The 16,092-nt window shown below is 34.4% G+C and overlaps 1 protein-coding gene, 1 long non-coding RNA gene and 3 pseudogenes across 2 annotated transcripts; 3 read left to right on the forward strand and 2 right to left on the reverse strand.

The window, feature by feature from the left end:
* Positions 1-240: 240 nt before the first annotated feature.
* LOC145066616 (somatic embryogenesis receptor kinase 2-like) lies at positions 241-2,967 on the forward strand (annotated as a pseudogene).
* A 1,577-nt stretch (positions 2,968-4,544) lies between these two features.
* LOC145069850 (low affinity inorganic phosphate transporter 4 pseudogene) lies at positions 4,545-6,537 on the forward strand (annotated as a pseudogene).
* A 3,521-nt stretch (positions 6,538-10,058) lies between these two features.
* Positions 10,059-11,656, reverse strand: LOC145071240 (uncharacterized). Its single transcript, XR_013690320.1, has 2 exons — positions 11,499-11,656; positions 10,059-11,338 (listed from the first exon to the last, which is right to left on the reverse strand). It is a non-coding gene; the product is annotated as an uncharacterized LOC145071240 (long non-coding RNA).
* A 747-nt stretch (positions 11,657-12,403) lies between these two features.
* Positions 12,404-13,987, forward strand: LOC145066617 (low affinity inorganic phosphate transporter 4-like). Its single transcript, XM_079013906.1, has one exon. The coding sequence runs from the start codon at positions 12,404-12,406 to the stop codon at positions 13,985-13,987; it is 1,584 nt and encodes a 527-aa protein (XP_078870032.1).
* A 1,355-nt stretch (positions 13,988-15,342) lies between these two features.
* Positions 15,343-16,077, reverse strand: LOC145066618 (secreted RxLR effector protein 161 pseudogene; annotated as a pseudogene).
* Between the last annotated feature and the right edge of the window lie 15 nt (positions 16,078-16,092).

Consider the following 16,092-nt stretch of genomic DNA (forward strand, 5'->3'; position numbering starts at 1 on the left):
CCTTTTTATTTATTTAACTGTCTACTGGAGTCTATAGAATGATTCAGACATCAATGAAGATTTTTCTTGTATATAACGTATGGATCTTATCACAAAGGATATTTATGAAGTACAAAAACTGATTAAGGAGAAGAAAGAAAGTCTTAATAAAACTAAAATGAGAGAAAAAAACAAAGAACATAAGCATGGACATGCTATAGAAAAGGAGAAAATAACATGTGAATGAAAGAGAGAAAGAATATGAACCTGAATCTTCTAGAGAAAAAGGAAAAGAACATGAAAGACAACACAGAGAAAAGAGAAAAGAGAATTGAACAAGAAGAACATAGAGAAAAAGAGAAGGAAAAGCAACAAAGGGACAAAGAATATGAGTTGGAGAAAAAAAAGATAGAAAGTGAAAAGGGAAAGGAAAGAGATAAGGGTAAACTCAAAGAGAAGAAAACGTGAATCTTGTGTTAAGATATGAAATTGAAGCTTTAAGATCATGATGATAAGATATGAGTTCAACCTGAAGAAAATGTGATTATATAAGGTAATATGCATTCTTTGTGTCAAACAAATCTAATTTACCATGTTTATAAATCTAGATATGTATATTATATATTGTTTTTCCTATACAATAAGTTCCTTGCAATGTGAAATAGGATCATAACCAATTAGTCGTGCATAAAAAACCGGTTCAGGAACCGAACTGCCCCATGAACCGGAAAACCAGTTCATAGTGAACCGGTCCAGTATGAACTGATCCAGTTCAAGAACCGAACCACCAGTTCCGCCGAGTTCGTATATATAGATAGTGAAACCAGTTTAGGGTGAACCTGCTCAAAGAACCGATGTGAAACCGGTTTGGGTAGTGTAAACTCACAACTCTTAGCATCGCAAACTCTTCTTTGCAGCAACCCACATAAAGAACATATCTTCATACACAAACACATTTATTTCTTGTTTACTTGTTCAGAGGAGAGGTGGATTCTTGGTTTTATCCCGTATCTTGCTTTACTTTAGAAGTAAGTTTGGAAATGTGGGTATGGTTTATTATTTAAATAGATAACATAGCTAGAGTAGGAGGTGTTGGCGTGTTGCAGTAACTTTTCATTTGTTGTAACTTGTTTTCTTTCATTATTATAGTAGAACCATGCATTTTCTAGTTTCAACTTTTTAGCTTATATCACTAGCTTGGTAGAGTTTCTTGAATACCACACAACTACACTACAACCAACACATCTCTGACCATGTCTTATTTCAACCTTCTCAATTCAATTCACATATACACACAAGTGCACAACACCTACTGTTTCTTTTTCTTTTTTTTTTAAATGTGAATTCATTCATTTTGAACTAATTCACCAAAACAAAACAAAAAAACAAATCCACAACATAGACAACCCAAGCTAACCAAAAACAATAGTCAAAAGCCCAATCCGCTAGTTTTTTTGAACCGGTTTGAAGAACAAGTTTACTTCCGAACCGGTTTGCAAAATTCACATATTTTTATTGACGAACCGGTTTAGAATCGAATCGGTTTAGCCTTGAACCAGTGTTCACTTAGTTGACCTAAACCGAACTGGTACAAGATTAATGTCAAACTCTTAGTTTTAGGGATTCATCAAATAATCGTGTATTAGGATCAGCTCCAAACAATGGATTTTTTTCACTGTTTACACAAATCATGTTTGCTAATAAAATAATCTTATTCTTATTTCATTTTTTTCTTCAAGAATATAACTGATACAAGATTAATGTCAAACTCTTAGTTTTTCTAAAAACCTAGATCTTTGTGGCCCGGTCACTGGAGCTATAGCCGGAGAGGTGGCGGCTAGGGCGGCACTGCTGTTTGTCGCCCCTGCTATTGCATTTGCATGGTGGCAATGTCTAAAGCCTCAAGAGTTTTTCTTTGATTCGCTTGGTTAGTCATTAAAAAAAAGTTTTTTTCTTCAAATAGTTAAAAAACATATTTAATTAATTGACTTGAAAACATGTGTGTACAACTGAAGAGGATCCAGAAGTTCATTTAGGAGAACTTAAAAAAAAATCTTTAACAGAATTACAAGTGGCAACAAATAGTTTCAGCAATAAAAACATATTGGGTAGGGGCAGATTTGGAAAAGTCTTAAAAGGGCGATTAGCAGACGGATCCCTCGTTGCTGTAAAAAGATTGAAAGAATAGAGGACGCCAAGTGGCGAGCTCCAGTTTCAAATAGAAGCTGAGATGATTAGTATAGTTGTACACAGAAATCTCCTTCGATTAAGGGTCTTTTGTATGACACCAACCGAAAGATTACTTGTTTACCCCTACATGGCTAATGGAGATGTAACATCATGTTTGAGAGGTATTATTATTTATTATTTATTTGTTATTTATCATTCTTTACTTTTTCTTCTATTAATTCATTCTTTTTACATTAAGTGAAAAGAAACACTCGTATTATGGATACTTCATAAGAAACATCTGTCAATCTTATCAAGTTTGTATCTATACTGGATACTTTGTAAGATTTATGGTTTGCTCCCTGTTTTCAATTTATTCCAAACTTGTTGTGCTAATCTGTCATAAGAAAACTAATTAATATATAAGATATTAATAACATCACATCAACTGTTTTTTACTTTCTTCAAGTGAAAACATATTTCTTTTACCTTCATCACTTTATTGATATTATCTGTCAATATTTCAGGCTAGAACATTTAAAATTATTATACGCAAAAATGGTTCTTCAGGTATGCAATACTCTAGGCATAATTATAATATAAAACTATAAAAATTTCATTTTTTGATATATATTTTTTGTTTTGTTTTGCAGAGGATACTAAATAACAAATCTTGCAAATGATATTTTTTGTTTTGTTTTGCAGAGGATACCCCTCACATTTTCCCAAATTACCCTTTCATCTATAATGTTTTTTTGTTTATGTGTATTTTGTGCATCAGATAAAGTTGATGGAAGGAAGGAATATGAAGCCACTTGATTCAAATCTTGCAGCATTATCAGCAAGATGTAGTAAAGACTTGGAGTTGAATTTGGCTAAGTCATTCTTGAGTGAGATGGGCCAATGTACAATTGTTTATCCATATAATCAGCTGCTTGGAGCATTAGTCTTAAAGAGTTTTGAAAGGCAAGATGCAACTTTACTTAGTTGGAATTTGATGTACAAAGTAGATTAGATGCAAATTTAGATATTGTAAGAAATAAATTTGTATGACATTAAATGTTATGCAATGGATTGTATTTTTTGTATATGATATTTTATTTCTATTATGAGACATTAAATGCAAATTTAATTTAAAAATTAATAAATATATAAATATATTTTTTTAGAACATTTAAAATTATGATACGCAAACATGTGTGTCATCTTCATTTATGACATGACCTTTCTTGATAGGGGCTTCCTTGATACGCATTGTGTGTCATAAACACGCACATCGTAGGGTTACGACATGCAAATGTGTGTCGTCTTTCTTTAGGACAGGACCTTCCTTGATACGCATTGCGTGTCATAACCGTGTGTCGTAAATGCGCGTTGTCTCTCTTTATGACAAGGCCTTTCTTGACGCGCATTTGCGCGTCGTCTGAGCGTTTTACGACGTGCAATGAGCATCGTAAAAGGCTGTTTTTTAGTAGTGGTTGTTCGGGCTTTTAAAAATGAAAGTGTAGTGAGATCATTAAAACCTGTTTTTCATTGAAAAAGTAACCAAATGGCCCAAAATGTGAACGAAAATGGAATAGCGCCCGTAGCACCGCTATAGCGGTTATTGAAATAACGGTAAATAGCGGTGAATAGACGCAAATAGCGGTACCGCGAAACAAAAACGTTAAACTAAAAATAGCGGTTCCTGATCACCGCAAAATGCTATAGCGCCGCGCAATTGATAGCTTAGGACCTATTAATACAATAAAAAAAGTAAGACTTAAAGAGTACATTACGTTTTATTGATTGTCATTTTATAAAATTAACCCATTTCGTTTCGGTTGGACAACATTATTTTAACAACCTTTAGAGTATTTTGTTTTGCTGTTAATAAAATAATTAAAAAGAAAACCTTAAGAGCATTTACACTTAATTATAGTTTTTTTTAAGTAAATAAATTTAAAAAAAATAACTATGAAAAATCTTACTACATATTGCGGAGGTTTCTCTTTTTTCACTAATTAAAGCTTATAAATTGGTGAAAACTTTTTCAATGTTATGGTAGGTTTATTAATTTAAAACCACTGTTCAGTAAATCAATTGAAAAATAATAAAATGGTATACTGGTTCATAATTAATGAGTAAGTTATTTGAAAAAACACCCTATCGTGAAAAAGCAATTGTATGCTAAATATTTTGGATTGTTAACAGACTTAAAGTTGCGATCAACATCAATAAAAAAAAATTGTGAAAAAACTCTTAGCAAAAATGATCTAATGTCAAAATCCATGTTTCTTCAAAAAAATTAACACTTAAATAACGAAGAATGGCAAAAATGTTTCCCCTAATTATTAATAAACTATATATTAGCTTAACAGGCTTTCGTGAGATAATATGCCAACAAGACTAGCAACTCGTAGCCTTCCAGACTTTCAAAAAATGCATAACATAATAAATTACTAATTATAACGTATAACATATCCTAGAACTTTACGATTTTATTCATGGATATTCTTCCCAAGTCCAATGAAACACCCTAGTTGCGAACGACCTCAACAAAATATATTTGTCCTTTCTTGTCTATTTAATCACGAAGAAACCCATCCAAACCCAAAATAAGGAGAATAAGGAGAAGAAGCTTTTACTTTGGATCTTGAAGACATTAAAGATTAATGGCTTCCAATAACCTATCTGTACTTGAAGCACTAGACACAGCTCGTACCCAATGGTACCACGCCAAAGCCATTGTCATCGCCGGAATGGGTTTCTTTACAGATGCATACGACCTCTTTTGTATCTCCACCGTCTCCAAGCTCTTAGGCCGTCTTTACTACCCGGAGCATACCACCGAAGGAAACCCTGGAAAACTCCCTACCCACATCAACAACGCCGTGATTGGAGTAGCCCTCGTCGGAACCCTATCTGGACAACTCGTGTTTGGTTGGCTTGGTGACAAGCTTGGCCGGAAGAAGGTTTATGGTATAACCTTGATTCTCATGGTGATATGTGCCATCTGCTCCGGTTTGTCTTTCGGTTTCAGCCCAAAAGCAGTGATTGGGACCTTATGTTTCTTCCGATTCTGGCTCGGATTTGGGATCGGTGGTGACTATCCTTTATCCGCCACCATCATGTCGGAGTATGCAAACAAAAGAACTCGCGGGTCATTTATTGCCGCAGTCTTTGCCATGCAAGGAGTAGGAATTATCTTCGCCGGTTTAGTTTCCATGATCGTTTCTCATGTTTTCTTAAAAGCCAACTGGGCACCAGCGTACGAAGACAACCCTGTGCTTTCCACACAGAAGAACGCCGACTACGCATGGAGGATTGTCCTCATGATCGGAGCTCTCCCGGCGCTTTTGACATACTACTGGCGTATCCAGATGCCGGAAACCGGAAGGTACACAGCCGTGATTGAAGGAAACGCGAAGCAAGCAGCAGCCGATATGGGTCGGGTCTTGGATATTGAGATCCAAGCGGAGCAAGAAAAGTTGGCTATGTTTAAAGCAAACAACGACTACCCTTTGAATTCTAGAAAGTTCATTAATCGGCATGGACGTCACTTGATCGGAACAATGACGACTTGGTTCTTGTTAGACATTGCATTCTACAGTCAAAACTTAACCCAAAAAGACATTTTTCCGGTGATGGGTTTAACCAAGAAAGCCAAACAAGTCAACGCTCTGGAAGAAATGTTCGAGACTTCACGTGCCATGTTCGTGATCGCCATGTTTGGTACGTTTCCTGGCTACTGGTTCACGGTGGCATTCATCGAGAAACTCGGCAGGTTTAACATTCAGCTTATGGGATTCTTCATGATGTCCATCTTCATGTTCATAATCGGAATCAAGTACGACGCCCTCGCTACTCATGAAAACAGATGGTTGTTCGCTGGTCTCTATGGGTTGACTTTCTTCTTTGCGAATTTTGGGCCTAACAGCACGACTTTCGTTTTACCGGCGGAACTGTTTCCGACCAGGGTGAGATCAACCTGTCATGCAATGAGTGCTGCCGCCGGGAAGGCCGGAGCAATGGTGGGTGCTTTTGGGATTCAGACATACACGTTGCAGGGAGATAGACATAAGATTAAGAAAGCGATGATCATATTGGCAGTGACGAATATGCTGGGGTTTTTCTTTACGTTTTTGGTTACGGAGACTAAAGGGCGGTCTTTGGAGGAGATCTCCGGCGAAGATGGAAGCAAAGACAAGGCGGAGGCACAGATGAGTAATAGAGGAGATCGAGAAGTCCAAGAAATTTGATGGGATTACTCCAAACGTCGTAATTTTAATGTTGTTTAGTGTCGTATATCCCTACAAAGAAATATTTGTCTAAATAATTGGTTGGCGTTTTGGCATGTAAAATAAAAACTTAAGAAATAAATAAAACAGGCAAAGACGCATACTTTTGTCTTTGGGTTTACAATACTTCGTTTAAACTGTTGCGTACCGTTTTAGTTTTGATCATATTCTACGCAATTCTTGTTCGTAAATATTATGAATAAGGAAGAGGTAGAGAAAGGAGAAAAGAGAAAGAGGGTAAACAGCAGTAGAGAAAAGGGAAAGATGTCGTTACCTTTCTCGGGTCAAAGACTCAGCTGGTGGACTGGATTCTTCAATTTCGTCGGGTATATTTTTAATGGGCCATTTATTTCTAAATATTATTAAAACGAAAACTTTTAATTTATCAATCAAATAATAAGGTCTTTAATTGTATTTCAATCATATTTTTATTTGAGATAATAATTTGAATTTTAAAACTTATAAAATTAATTGGTAAATTTGAATCAATATAACTGATTTCTCTCTTTTTCTAGATTAATGGCCGGAAATCTCCAAAATGATATCTTAGGATCCCATTTTTTAGAAGATAATGATTTGATTATTCAAAAACACCCTATATATACGGTTATATTGAAGTTGTTATTTTTATGATTTTGGATTAAGTCCTACAATTTACAGTGTTCTTTTTTAGCAATTTTCTTGTTCAATTCTTTTTTTCTAGGTTCTTTCTTTACTTTGTTATCCTTCTCATTCTCCAATTTCTTGCATTTGCTCTCTCTTCTTATTATATGTTATTATTGTATTCTTGTTGAGAGGTTATGAACAAAATTAATCAATCTACTTTAAGCATATTAGTTTCATTCATATCTAAATATTATTATAAGAGAACCTTAATTCACCAATGAAGCAATCAGGACCCTTGATTGTATTTCAATCATATGTTTTCCACCCTTAGATCAAATTGTTGACATCATCTTCCCCAAATAAAAATCAAACACAATTACATTAAATTATAGAATCTTTAAATTCAGCAATTATGTTATTAATTGAAGCATATCCTTCTATTTATATACGAGATATTAGATTTTATAATTAATATTGTTTATAATTTAACTCCCTTATTTATAGCTTTTGGCTTCAAAACACAAACCCGTTTAGTTTTTTTTTTTTTTTTTTTTTTTTTTTTTGAAAAAATCATTAAATCAGCATATCAGTAATTCGACTATTAACCTACAAAATCTGATCTAATCCCATTAAATCATCAAAATATTTGTGAGTCAAAATTAAAGTCAATATTATTCATAATTTACTTTCCAGTATATCCAACGTAAAATGAATCAATTTGAGATAACAGTTTGAATTTTAAAACTCACTAAATAAGCAAGTTAGTTAATTTGAAATTTTGAATCAATATAACTAATATCTTTTTTTTCCAGATGAATAACCGAAAATCTCTAAGTTGATGTCTTAGGTTCCCAATTTTTTGGAAGATAATGATTTCCTTATTCAAAAATAATATATATATATATATATATATATATATATATATATATATATATATATATATATATATATATACACACACACACACACACACACATTGAATTTTTTATTCTTGCGATTTTGGATTGAGTCGTACGATTTATAATGCTCTTCTTCAATGGTCTTCTTCTCCATTTCTTTTTTACAGGTTCTTTTTTTACGTTGTCTCCTTCTTCTTTTTTAATTTCATGCATTTACTCTGTTCTTATTACTTGTTATTACTATATTCTTGTTGAGATGTCTTAAAAAAATTAATCAATCTATTAGAGGAAAGGTACATGCTAACATTTTGAATTTGTATTGCCCTCCAGAAACCAACCGTAGTCTCATAGACCATTCTCACATATCTTAATAGGTCTTAGCATTCCTCCAAATTCAGCTACAAGAAGTCATGGATGCACTTCTTGAATCAATCTTCTAAACTGAAATTCATTTGTTAGTTAGATGCAGGACCAAAATGCAAGATTTGTGAAAGTCAATTATTATTTATTAGTGTTAACCTTTGGCAAATTATGAAACTAATATTATATTTTTTTCATAACAAGGCTTTTTTGTAATAATTTCTTTGATCGGAAGATATGTATATCTGATTAGGTGTAGCCTCAAAAATCATATTTTAATTCTTATAAGGAAAAAATATTTTAGAAATTTACCAAATTACAATGTCTGAGTTTGATGTTTATGGTTATGGCAATGCACTTTAATTGTAATGTTTATCAAATTTCTTTACAAAATTTAAAGTTGCGGGTACATATAACAACTTATTATTGCTTTTGGTTTTACATGACCAATATGAAAAGTGTCATATGAGCCTCCATGGGGGTTTGTATACCGAACAAAGTAAATTCATAAAGCTACTACACAACATGTTTTAATCAATGAGTCGCATCATGTTGTGATAAAACAAATATCACGTGGATCATTTATGTTAAAAATTATTGTATTAAAACACCAAATTACTCTAATATAAATATTAAATATTTTTATTTAATAAGTTTGGTTCAAAAACTCAAAATGAATCTAACTAACATTTTTTTATTAAAATTTCACCTAAAACAATACCATCTATCAATGTTATGTGTATTTAATATTCTCCGCGTTTAACGCAGGTCATAAGCTAGTTTTTAAAATAAATGGGGATTTGAATATGCCTAAAAGGCTAAAACCATATACGCATAATATATACTTGACCTCACGGGTTATCTGAATACACAAAAAAAATATACCTGAAACCCGATTAATATGATTCAATTTATATGAATAAAAACAGGTTGGACGGGTAATTCGAGTTTTAATTATTTTCAAAAGGCCAGAGCTGTGAAACTTGTCAAAAAAATCTATTCTAAAAAATAAAAGTTTTTTTATCATATGTCACACTTTTATTCAATTTGACAAATGTTATTTTGTGGTTATTTTGAGTTAATTTCTTTTTTCACGTGTCGTTTTATGAGTTTTTTCTGTTTTAATAAATTTCAAATAATATTCTAATGTAATAATTAAAATAAATATAATAATAAATAAATATCAATTTAATTAACGAAGTTACCTTTATATTTCAAAATTCTCAAATTAAAGTTTATTACTTTATTTTATATTATTTATTTCAGTTTAAAAGATTAAAAAAATCAATTTTAATAATTTATTATTTTTTTTTATAAATCCAAAGTTTGTTAAATATTTAGACCTTTATATTAATTTTTTTTAATTAAGGCCATGTTTGATAGTTGTTAACCGAGAAAGTGCTGAATAGGAAAGGTCTATCTGGGTAAGAAATCCTGACTGAGTAAGAAATCTTGTTGTTTGATTGTACATCTAACTGAATGCGCTGAGTGATGAAAAATGACCATTTTACCCTTCTGCTATATATAATGATGGATCAATGATTATTGTACGTTAAAATTTCTTTATTTGAACATAGAAGCTTTATCATCTTTATTTGAACATTGAAGCTTTATCATAAACAACAACATCAGATAGATTATAAGTCTTGAAATATCTCACAATTGCTTTATCATAAGTTTTCGTGATTTATAACATATTGAAGCTTTACACAGATAGAGCAATACACAAATTCATATACATTTATAATAAACAATATCAGATAGATTTATAACAAAATCAGATAGATTTATAAATCCAACTTTTGAAGCTTTACACAGATAGAGCAATACACATTGAAGCTTTACACATATAGAGCAATACACAAAAATAAGAAGAGCAAGAAACACAAGGTTTTAGGCAGGGTTTACTCATCGTCTTCTTCAACCTGATTTCCACTCCTTATCCACCCATTCCACCTCTCAAACCAGAAGCAACCAATATCAACGAAGGTAACCATGACTTCGTCGGCTATCTTCTCCCCAAGCCCCAGAGGTGACCTTCAATCTTCATGGTCAACTAAAACTATCAAACCACGAAAACCACAAAAACCCTCTACTCATCTTCCCACTCTTCAGCTCTTCAAACATCCATCTCAAAACCCACTAATTTATTCATCCTATTTCCCTCACAACCTTAAATTACCATCTCTAAAAGATCCAATTTCATCCACCCATTCGCACCTACTGCCTGACTCCGCCGACGAAAACTTCACCAAAAATCTCGAAAATCTCACAACTTTACAGTGAAGCTTTATCATAAACAACAACATCAGATAGATTATAAGTCTTGAAATATCTCACAATTGCTTTATCATACGTTTTTGTGATTTATAACATATTGAAGCTTTACACAGATAGAGCAATACACAAATTCATATACATTTATAATAAACAATATCAGATAGATTTATAACAAAATCATATAGATTTATAAATCCAACTTTTTAAGCTTTACACAGATAGAGCAATACACATTGAAGCTTTACACAGATAGAGCAATACATAAAAATAAGAAGGGCAAGAAACACAAGGTTTTAGGCAGGGTTTACTCGTCGTCTTCTTCAACCTCATTTTCACTCCTTATCCACCCATTCCACCTCTCAAACCAGAAGCAACCAATATCAACGAAGGTAACCATGACTTCGTCAGCTATCTTCTCCCCAAGACCTAGAGGTGACCTTCAATCTTCATGGTCAACTAAAACTATCAAACCACGAAAACCACAAAAACCCTCTACTCATCTTCCCACTCTTCAGCTCTTCAAACATCCATCTCAAAACCCACTAATTTATTCATCCTCTTTCCCTCACAACCTTAAATTACCATCTCTAAAAGATCCAATTTCATCCACCCATTCGTACCCACTGCCTGACTCTGCCGACGAAAACTTCACCAAAAATCTCAAAAATCTCACAACTTTACAGCGAATTACACATAGGTTTGATTCGATATCTACTCCGGAGATGAACCCGAAAAGGGTTTATATACAAGAGCCACCTTAGATTACTATAGGAGTAATGTTAAAAAGAGGGTTAGATTTGAAATCGATAAGAGAAATGACTATATATTGAGAAGGAGACAGATAAAGACAGAAACAGAGGCTTGGGAGAAAAATCAAATTCAATTGATGCAGAAATTAGAGGGTAGAGATAGAGAGGGAGCTAACCTGCAGTAGAAGAAGAAGATTCGGCTGAAGGAAGGAGGAGATCAGAAGGGAGATGGCAGCGACATGGAGGGAGCTGTTCGATGAAGGTGGAGGAGGCGTCTGATTTTGGACGCGTTATTTTTAGGTCGCGAGAAAATTACTAATTACTTATTCGTTGTTTGCCCTGCTTAGTTCCTTTTTAAGCTAAGGTTTTAATAAAATTTTTGCCGTTTCTCAAAAAAATTATTTCTTACTTATTGACTTATTAAAAAAAATTGATAATTTATTTCATAATCATACATAAGCACCATTTATCAAACACTAAAAATTAACTTATCAACTTTATATATATATATATATATATATATATATATATATATATATATATATATATATATATATATATATATATATATATATACCGGATAAACTAACCGGAACACTTTTGGTAAAACTATGTTTTAACACCACTAATAATCAACTATACATAATAATAATAATAATAATAATAATAATAATAATAATAAAGTTATATTAAATAAGTAAATCCCAAACACCCGTAAGTCAAAGTAATTGTGGCGTATATTCTCACTTCAAACTCCATATCTCCATATCCAACAAAACAAGAAAAGTACCCTTGAATATTCTTATTTTGCACCAAATTAAACATGATAATTCGACGATAGATTAAACCCAACTTAATAGGATTAATGAATTTTGTCACCAATAATCCAACTTATCCTTTGAAATTTACGAGACATTAGACATGGATATTCTTAATAATTCGAATCAGCCTATAGTTATAATCGTTCTCTATCAACTAACACAGGAGTATTTTTCTTTGTTCATGTATATATAAAGCCGAAACCTCAAACAACTCGAAATAAGTTAAGACTTTTTTTGAATCTCCAACACATAAAAAGAAAATGGCTTCCAATAACCTATCAGTACTAGAAGCACTCGATACAGCTCGCACTCAATGGTACCATGTCAAAGCCATTGTCATCGCCGGAATGGGTTTCTTCACCGATGCCTACGATCTCTTTTGTATCTCCACCGTCTCCAAGCTCTTGGGTCGTCTTTACTTCTCCGATGGTAACTCCACAGACCCCGGAAAACTCCCAACAAACATCAACAACGCCGTCACCGGAGTAGCCCTTATCGGAACCCTAGCTGGACAACTGGTATTTGGGTGGCTTGGTGATAAGCTCGGCCGGAAAAGGGTGTACGGCATCACCTTGATTCTTATGGTGATTTGTGCCCTCTGCTCCGGTTTATCTTTTGGCTACAGTCCGAAGGCTGTGATTGGTACCCTTTGTTTCTTCCGGTTCTGGCTTGGATTTGGGATTGGTGGGGATTACCCTCTCTCCGCCACCATCATGTCGGAGTATGCAAACAAGAACACCCGAGGGTCGTTTATCGCCGCCGTGTTTGCAATGCAAGGAGTAGGAATTATTTTCGCCGGTCTAGTTTCCATGATCGTGTCTCATCTTTTCTTAACTGCCAACCCTGCACCTCCATTCCATGAGGATCACGTGCTTTCCACACAGAGGAAAGCCGATTTCGCATGGAGAATTGTCCTCATGCTCGGTGCTCTGCCGGCTCTTTTGACATACTACTGGCGGATGAAGATGCCGGAAACCGGGAGGTATACCGCCATTATCGTGGGAAATGCGAAGCAAGCCGCATCAGATATGGGTCGGGTCTTGGATATTGAAATCCAAGAGGAGCAAGAGAAATTGGCTATGTTTATGGCAAATAACGACTACCCTATCTGGTCAAGAAAGTTCTATAAGCGGCATGGACGTCACTTGATCGGAACAATGAGCACTTGGTTCTTGTTGGACATTGCATTTTACAGTCAAAACTTGAGCCAAAAAGATATTTTTCCGGTGATGGGTTTGACAAAGAAGGCCAATGACGTCAACGCTCTTGAAGAAATGTTCTTGACTTCACGTGCTATGTTCATAATCGCCATGTTTGGTACTTTTCCGGGATACTGGTTCACGGTGGCGTTCATTGAGAAAATAGGCCGGTTCTACATACAGCTGATGGGCTTCTTCATGATGTCGGTTTTCATGTTCATAATGGGAATAAAATACGATTACCTCGCGACTAAAGAAAACAGATGGGTGTTCGCCGGTCTCTATGGGCTGACCTTCTTCTTTGCGAATTTTGGACCTAATAGCACAACCTTCGTTTTACCGGCGGAGTTGTTTCCGACCAGGGTGAGGTCAACCTGCCATGCAATGAGCGCTGCCGCCGGGAAGGCCGGCGCAATGGTGAGTGCGTTTGGGATTCAGACTTACACTTTGAAGGGGGAAAAATCTAAAATCAAGAAAGCGATGATCATATTGGCAGTGACGAATATGTTGGGGCTTCTCTGTACTTTTTTGGTGACGGAGACGAAAGGGCGATCGTTGGAGGAGATTTCAGGCGAAGATGGAAGCAAAGATAAGGCAGAAGAGGAGATGAGTAATAGAGGACGTCGTCAAGGTCAGGAGACTTGAGGATATAATTATATATAGCAATCTTAAGAAGAAAAATGGCATGTGAAATAAGGATAAATAAATAAAAGTATAGAACAAGCCAAAAGATATTATATTTTATTACTTTGGATCGGATTTGACACCAAAATATGATTTACGAATTCCAATTTCCATGTTCATTTTCCGTAATTTCCATACGATTTAAGTAATGAGTTATGCTTTTTAGATTTTGAGCATCTCAAATAGGGATACCCACGAATACCCCTAAATACCAGACCTGAACGGGGTAGGTATTCAGTATTCCCCGTCTTGACGAGTAATGGTGCGGTGGCGGGGATTTTTTTTCATACCCGAAGCGGGTACATGTCGGAGACTGGCATGACACTATCCGTCCCGTTTGATACCCGATTATATATATATATATATATATATATATATATATATATATATATATATATATATATAGAGAGAGAGAGAGAGAGAGAGAGAGAGAGAGAGAGAGAGTAGGGAATATAAGGCTCTTAGGTTTTTTTTTGGAAACGGCCAATAATATTATTAACACTCACCCAAATAGCAAGTAACTATAGGGGAGAAGTAAAAGCAGAACATAACAAAGTTTTCAAACAGAGAAAGGAGAAAAACAAAAATCTTCCCAAGTACACATATTTTCTTTGCCTCTACACTTAAACCATGTAAATACCAAAGACTTGATATTTTCCACTACCCTTGAAGGGTAAATGAACTTCGTTTGGAATAATCGATCGTTTCGAGCCCTCCATAAGTTCCAAAGGAGCCCATAGCAAATTGCAGTGATACTATCCCTCTCTTTTCGGTTTCTACCTTGGTTAGCTGCAAAATGGATCACCTCCTCAATACTTCGAAATTTAACCTGATGTAATCCACACCACCCAAGTATATCATTTGTGATAGAAATGGCGTATGGGCATCTCACCAAGATGTGATTTATAAGGCTGTTAGGTACCTAATATTTGGGTGTAGAACTTATAAAAGCTATGGGTTTTGTAGTAAAATCAGGATGCGCTTCTTTTTTTCTTTTATGCTTTCACTCGATTTTTCAGTTTCAATTTCCCTTAATTTTTATGTGGAATTCGAATTGGTTTTATCTTTTGCGCAAATTCCATTGTTCCATTTATTAACAGAGAAAGAAATGAAGAAAGAATCTCTTTGTATTCATTATGTTGACTTTCTTACATATTCAAAAACTTTTTATATTACAGCTTATTATACGCACATCTAGCTAACATACACCTAACAGATTAACAACTATGATTAAGTTAACTGATTATCCAAACTACTAAACTAACTATGATTAGGAGAAATAACAGAAATGTAACGGTAATACCCCCCCCCCCCCCTCAAGATGGACTTTGGAAAATGTTTTTCAAAGCCATCTTGGCCATTATAGGAATCATCTTATGTCGGGGTAATGGTTTAGTAAAAATGTCAGCTAATTGGTGTGTTGTGCGTATGGGCATGAGCTTGATTGTATTATCTAAAATTTTATCTCGAATGAAGTGACAATCGATTTCGATATGCTTCGTGCATTCATGAAAGGTTGGATTGGATGCAAGCTTGATTGCTGATTCATTATCACAAAAAATCAAAGTAGGCTCATGAGTGTGAATGTCAAAATTGCTCAGCAAATGATGAAGCCAAATAATCTCAGTTGTAGCAACAGCAATGGCTCGGTACTCAGCTTCGGTGGATGATCTAGAAACAATGGATTGTTTCTTTGATTTCCAAGAAATCATGGAGTCTCCTAGAAAAACACAAAAACCAGAAATAGATCTTCTAGTATACGGACATCCTGCCCAATCGGAATCAGAAAAAGTTGTAATCTTTAAAGAAGGTTTGGAAGACAAAAACAATCCTTGACCAGGATTGAGTTTGAGGAACTTGAACAAATGATTAGCAGCTTGAAGATGAGGTAATCTTGGATCTGTAACAAATTGACTTAACCTATTTACTGCATAGGTAATGCTTGGTCGTGTTATGGTTAAATACATTAACCGTCCAATTAAACGTCTATATTGAGAAGGATCCAATAAGGGTGCCTCATTGAAATTTGATGCTTTACATGCAGGATCCATTGGATAATGGACTGG

The sequence above is a fragment of the Lactuca serriola genome, chromosome 8 (assembly GCF_051521515.1).
Source record: "Lactuca serriola cultivar US96UC23 chromosome 8, Lser_US96UC23_V15, whole genome shotgun sequence".
Classification (NCBI taxonomy): domain Eukaryota; kingdom Viridiplantae; phylum Streptophyta; class Magnoliopsida; order Asterales; family Asteraceae; genus Lactuca; species Lactuca serriola.

What these genes read in the sequence shown, in the direction of transcription:
- LOC145066617 (XM_079013906.1), top strand. Translation starts at nt 12,404, where the DNA reads ATGGCTTCCAATAACCTATCAGTACTAGAAGCACTCGATACAGCTCGC.